General features: G+C 45.9%; 1 protein-coding gene across 2 annotated transcripts in view; it reads left to right on the top strand.

Moving 5' to 3' along the window:
• Positions 1-943: 943 nt before the first annotated feature.
• Positions 944-6,000, top strand: part of ZMPSTE24 (zinc metallopeptidase STE24) — a 41,635-nt gene continuing 36,578 nt past the window's right edge. The window contains exons 1-2 of one of the 2 annotated variants that reach the window (XM_047872543.1): positions 946-1,241; positions 3,664-3,810. In XM_047872543.1, the coding sequence (XP_047728499.1) occupies positions 1,119-1,241; positions 3,664-3,810 (270 nt within the window). In that variant the 5' untranslated portion in view covers positions 946-1,118. Of the gene's footprint in view, positions 1,242-3,663; positions 3,811-6,000 lie in introns of both variants that reach the window. The other variant, XM_047872544.1, reaches the window with a different exon arrangement.

Genomic DNA, 6,000 nt, shown 5'->3' with positions numbered 1-6,000 from the left:
TAAATAATAATTATGCAAATTAGCAACGCCAGTCTCTTTGACAAACCAACTAACCAAATTAGGCTTCTCTTTGGGGAGAAAAAAATTTCCCTTTTCAAGTCAAATAAATGTGTTAACAGGCGTCCCCGTGACCACATGTCACTTCTCAATCCCAAGATAAACATGGCACTGAGCTTTGACAGGGGTTGGTCCCTAAGGAAAGTAAGGCTCTTTTAGTTCAGGTGTTTTAACCCACGCCTTCCTGGTTTTGTTCCAGGACACTCTTAGGCAAGATGCCACCCCGCCTTCACGTGGGGTGGCAGAGGCGACATCTTTAAACCCAAATCTCATCACTACCGCCCACTGTCTAACAGGTCTGCACTCGGAACACCCCAATATGGGCCCAAATCCCGCACTAAGAATACCTAGTCTCGCTCTCCGCTCTCCCTTTCAGCCCTAAGGTGTCCCGGGCACGCCAAGCCACTGTTTGATCTGCGCCAGGTCAGAAGCACGGTTTCCAGAGCCTGCGAAGTCGGCCCCTCTCCGGCTCTTCCCCGCTTCCTCACGGCGGAGTGGCGGCCCCCTCTGCGTCAGCCCCAGCTCAGTCCCGACCACCAGTGGGCTTGCGCCGGCCGGGAAGGTCCCGCGCAGGCCGCAGCCCTGCCAGGGCAAGCCCGGCACCGAACGACGCCACCTCCCCCTCGGGTGAAAGCGACAGCTCTGCTGCGTTACCTGGCCCAGGAGGGAGGCCGGAACCCTCGGCAAGAGGCCGGCGTGGGAGGGAGGGAGGGGGAAGAATGTTGGTGCAACGCAGCTACGAGCGATCTGACCGGGCGGCCGAGCCGCAGCGGACGCAAGCCGGAACTCGGCGTGTGGACTTCGGCCCGCCTTGGGCCGGAAGTGGGGAAGGCGGGATTGTCCTTTTCCGGCAGAAAGTAGGAGGAACCGGGGGCGTCTCCGTGGGGAAGAGTGTTGGTGTAACACTGCCGGCTGCGCCCAGGGGTAGGATGGAGGCGGGTGTCGGTGTAGGGGCGCTCGGAAGGGACGGATATCGCTGTGGCACTGCGGGGACGCTCTGAGGGGACTGGTGTCGGTGTGGCACCGGTGCACGCTGAAGGAGCTGGCGGAACCGGGTGGCCATGGGGATGTGGGCGTCGCTGGACGCGATGTGGGAGATGCCGGCCGAGAAGCGTATTTTCGGGGCCGTGCTGCTCTTCTCCTGGACAGTGTATCTTTGGGAGACCTTCCTAGCGCAGCGACAGGTGAGCCTAGACGGGGCCCACCTGACCCCGACACCTGACCTGCCCGGGCCAGCGTCGGTCTCGACCCGCAAGTCCCTGGATGATTGCTGCGGCTCCAGCATCAGCCTCGACCCTGTGGGTCCCTACTGGGCCTCCTAACTTGGCCCGATGGCGGGCTTGGCCTTGAGGGTATCTGGTGCCTTTGGGAGGTTTTCCGCGACGTGATCCTGGGACCCAGGCCGGTTAGGGCCTGGTGAAAGGGAAGTCAGGGCCGACTTGAGTTGACTTGAGTCGTGCCTGGCCCACAGCTTTCTTAGGATCCTCAGGCCCAGACTTACCTCCTTTACCTTTGGCAAAGACCCATGAGCCTTTAAAAGGAAGATGCAACATTTTTACCAATCACAACTTCCCGGTGATGCTCAACCATGGGATTAGGACACCATTTTCTGAAAATAAAGACTTAACAAATCCTTCTAAGGACCTGAACTTTTTTCCCTTAAAAAACAAACAAACAAACAAACAAACATGTATATAGTATGTTGTTTTGCCCAAAGAACAATATGTTCTTTTGTTTAAACAATTAGAGCTGTAAAATAGAAACTGAAAGTTACTTAATAACAGTTTCCTGGAGGTAATCATAATGAACGGCCTGCTGTTGGAGATGCGAACTTTTAAATGAGATAGGTCTTAGGTTTGTCTGCTTTATTGTCTCTGATTGCTGATTTGTTTTATCTACATTCTTCTCTGTTGTCATTGTATCAACCTGATGGCTATGAGAACCTTTTTTTTAACTGCCAGAACTCTTTCTTGAGCATTACCTTCCTCTACAGTACACATTTCTTCTCTCGGGTTACTTTCTGCATGAATCTTTAAATTGGAATTTTTAGTTTTTCATCAGTGGCTGAGTTGTGTCTTGATCTCTTCTTTTAGCCCAGGATCTTTTTTTATTTACTTATTTTTTAGTCTTTTGAGTCTTTTTCTTTTTCTTTCTTTCTTTTTTTTTTTTTTTTGTCTTTTTAAAAAGTAATCTCTATGCCCAATGTGGGGCTCAAACTCATGACCCCAGGATCAAGAGTCACATGCTCTACCAACTGAGCCAGCTGGGTGCCCCTTAGTTCAGGATCTTTAAAGAGGTGTTAAGCTGTATAGCACTAAGTTCTCTGACATAGATATCTTTGGATAACTTTATTAGTACAGAATCTTGAGGTCCTAAAGAAGATCCTTTGGATAAGGTAAACACAGTATATAGTGTCTAAATTGAGGGGCTTATTGAACATCTATCTGTCTTACTTTAACGATAAGCCCAGTTACAGTAACTGCTTTTTGAGAATTTCTCCTTTACTCAATTATGCTTTAATTTTTTAAATGTTTTTTATTTATTTTTGAGAGAGCGACAGAGAATGACTGGGGGTGGGGCAGAGAGAGGCCTCAGGCTCTTAACTGTCAGCACAGAGCCTGATGTGGGGCTTGATCCCAAACTGTGAGATCATGATCTGAACCGAAGTCAGATACTTAACCGACTGAGCCATCCAGGCGCCTCCTCAGTTGTGCTTTAATGTAATGCCTTTTATTGAGGGTTTGGTAAGGTGCCCAACAACGTATAGGGAAGCCATGTGTCATAAAACCATTGTAGGAGATACTGTCCATTATATTGCTTAGTTTCTGTGCCCTGTATTATGTCCCGTGGTCTGAAATTTACCATTTCGAATTTGGCATAATGATAAAGTTTGTCTTTTATTTTTTTAATTTTAGAGATAAGAGTGTGTGAGCAGGGGGGAGGGGTAAATGGGAGAGGTAGAGAACCTTAAGCAGGCTCCATGCTCAGTGCCGAGCTCCACCCTGGGCTCGATCCCACTACCCTGGAATCATGATCTGAGCCAAAATCGAGTTGGATGTTCAACTGACTGAGGCACCCAGGTGCCCCAAGTCTGTCTCTCTTGAAGACCTGATCTGTTTCCATTTGTCATTCCTCAGATTTCTCTGAATTTAGTTTCCAGGACCAAGTTTAGTAATTAGCTACAATATCTGTTAATACTTATGGCTAGCATGGCTTCCTTCTCCTTTCCATGAGTTTGTTTTCTATATTATATAGGATGTATGTTTTTCTTGGAGTGAGTGGTACATCACCCTTTGTACATCACCATTTGTGATGTACAGTTTTGGTTTACATGTGCAGACTGAAGTGTGATGACAGCCCTGATTTTAATTTTCCCTTGTCAGCTAGCCTCCGAGTCTCTTGTTCTGCTTTTACTTTGCTGCGTCAGTTGTCTTCGCGGTCAATGCACTTGATCAAACGTAATATTTGTGTATATGTAAAGCAAATTCAGTAGGCTTAAGTGACAGGTTAAGGCTGTAACTACTCAGTGTTTGATCATAAATGACTATTGTAATAAATAAGGCGTTGGCTTGACTGTCTCAAAGTGTTTTCTTCAAAATATTTCAGAGACGGATATATAAAACAACAACTCATGTACCACTGGAGTTAGGACAGATCATGGATTCAGAAACCTTTGAGAAATCCCGACTGTATCAGCTGGATAAAAGTACTTTCAGCTTCTGGTCAGGACTCTATTCAGAGATTGAAGGCACTGTGAGTAAATTACTTTCTGGAGAGACAACTTATCGAAATGTTTAGTACTCTGTAATGTTGGTTTTCATTTTGTATTCTTGTGACACAAAAGAGGGTACCATATCTACACATCCTAGAATGCTTTTTTAACCTTTGTTACTAGTAATAATGGGTGTGGAGCAAAAGAGGCTCATACATAATTGTTAGTGAGTTGAAAACTGTGGCATATGATAGCTATCGTAGGTCAGGTGTGAAAAAGAACCTTCTATTATAAGATATTAAGATCTTTTTTTTTTTTTTTTTAGTTTATTTAAATTTTGTTTTTTTTTTGTTTTTTTTTTTTTTACATTTATTTATTTTTGAGAAACAGAGTGAGACAAAGCATGAGCGGGGCAGGGGCAGAGAAAGAAGGAGACACAGAATCTGAAGCAGGCTCCAGGCTCTGAGCAAGCAGTCAGCACAGAGCCTGATGCAGGGCTCGAACTCATGGACCGTGAGATCATGACCTGAGTCGGACGCCTAGCAGACTGAGCCACCCAGGTGCCCCTATTTATTTTGAGAGAGAGAATCCCAAGCAGGCTCTGCACATGAAGTCAGTGCGCAGGGCCTGACACAGGGCTCGAACCCACGAAACCATGAGATCGTGACCTGAGCCAAAATTCAAGAGTTGGATGTTAAACCAACTGAAGCACCCAGGCGCCCCTCTGAGATATTCAGCAGTCTTTACAGGCCTTCCTGCCTCCGTCTTAACTTTTCTACTGCCCTTCACACTGCAACCAAAGGAACCCTGAAGGATAATTCTGATCATGCTGTTCTCCTACATAAAACCTATCACTGGCTCACTGTTTCCTTCTGGGTGCAGTCCAGATTTTTTGGCATGAGTTTTGGGGGTACTTTTGACCTGGCCGTTGCTTACTTCAGCTTCATCTTTTTATGCGTTCCCCCAAATTCTTTCTCCTTTTTTGTCCAGCTTGGTTTCTTGTAACTTTGAGTTTTTTCACATGCTAGTATCTATCAGGGGTGCTCACCTCTACAAGTCCACTCTCTTGCTGGAGGCTGATTAATCCCCACTCTTCCATTAGGTTCCAGCTGAGACATCATCTCTTCTAAGCAGCAGTTTGAGGGGCGCCTGGGTGGCTTAGTCAGTTAAGCCTCTGACTTCACTCATGTCATGATCTCACGTTTCATGAGTTTGAGCCCCAAATCAGGCTCTCTGCTATCAGCACAGAGCCCACTTTGGATCCTCTCTCTCTCTGCCCCTCCCCAGCTCACGTGTGTGCAACGTGCTCTCTCTCTCAAAAATAAACATTTAGAAAAATTATTAAAAAAAAGAAAAGAAACCATTTGAATCTTCCCCTGTCCCTCGAGACTGGTTAAGGCAGCATTCTTTCATTATTCCTGTCAGTACTTATCGCATGGTGAGACTGATAGTTCTTTATTTTATTTTATTTTTTAAAGTTTACTTCTTTATCTTGAGAGAGAGAGAGGAAGGGAGAGGATCCCAAGCAGGCTCCGCATCAGGAGCGTGGAGCCTGACATGGGGCTTAAACTCACAAACTGTGAGATCATGACCTGAGCTGAAACCAAGAGTCAGATGCTCAACCAACTGAGCCGCCCAGGCACTCCAGACTGATAATTCCTTAAAGAAAGGATACTTTAAGGTCTTGTAATCATTTGGCATCTAGTGACTGGCATAAAATAAGCATATAATCCGTATTTCTTAAATGAAACAAGTGATGGGTCATTTTTACTTAGTAAAACAGACCCAGTCTTCCCCCCATGCTAAAAGAAGAGAGGCTGTGTAGTGTAGAGCAGTGTTTCTCAGTCTTTTCTTCATGATCACCCCTGGCCCTGTATCTTTTTAGACATTTTTTTCTTTTATTAAAAAAATTTTTTTTAAAAGGTATCTATTTTTGAGAGAGAGAGAGAGAGAGAGCGAGCATGAGTGGGGGAGGGGCAGAGAGAGAGGGAGACACAGAATCCGAAGCAGGCTCCAGGTTCTCGGCTGTCAGCACGGAGCCCAATGCGGGGCTCGAACTCACAGACCGTGAGATCATGACCTAAGCCAAAGTTGGATGCTTAACCGACTGAGCCACCCAGGTGCCCTTAGACATTTTTTTCTTAATCACCCCTCCATGAAATTTTAATACCACAGATACACTGTATATCTGTTTCTGTACTATATGTATGTATATCTGTGCTTTGTAAATA

This window comes from Prionailurus viverrinus, chromosome C1 (assembly GCF_022837055.1).
Source record: "Prionailurus viverrinus isolate Anna chromosome C1, UM_Priviv_1.0, whole genome shotgun sequence".
NCBI classification, from domain to species: domain Eukaryota; kingdom Metazoa; phylum Chordata; class Mammalia; order Carnivora; family Felidae; genus Prionailurus; species Prionailurus viverrinus.
This window is presented reverse-complemented; position numbering and strand designations above follow the sequence as displayed.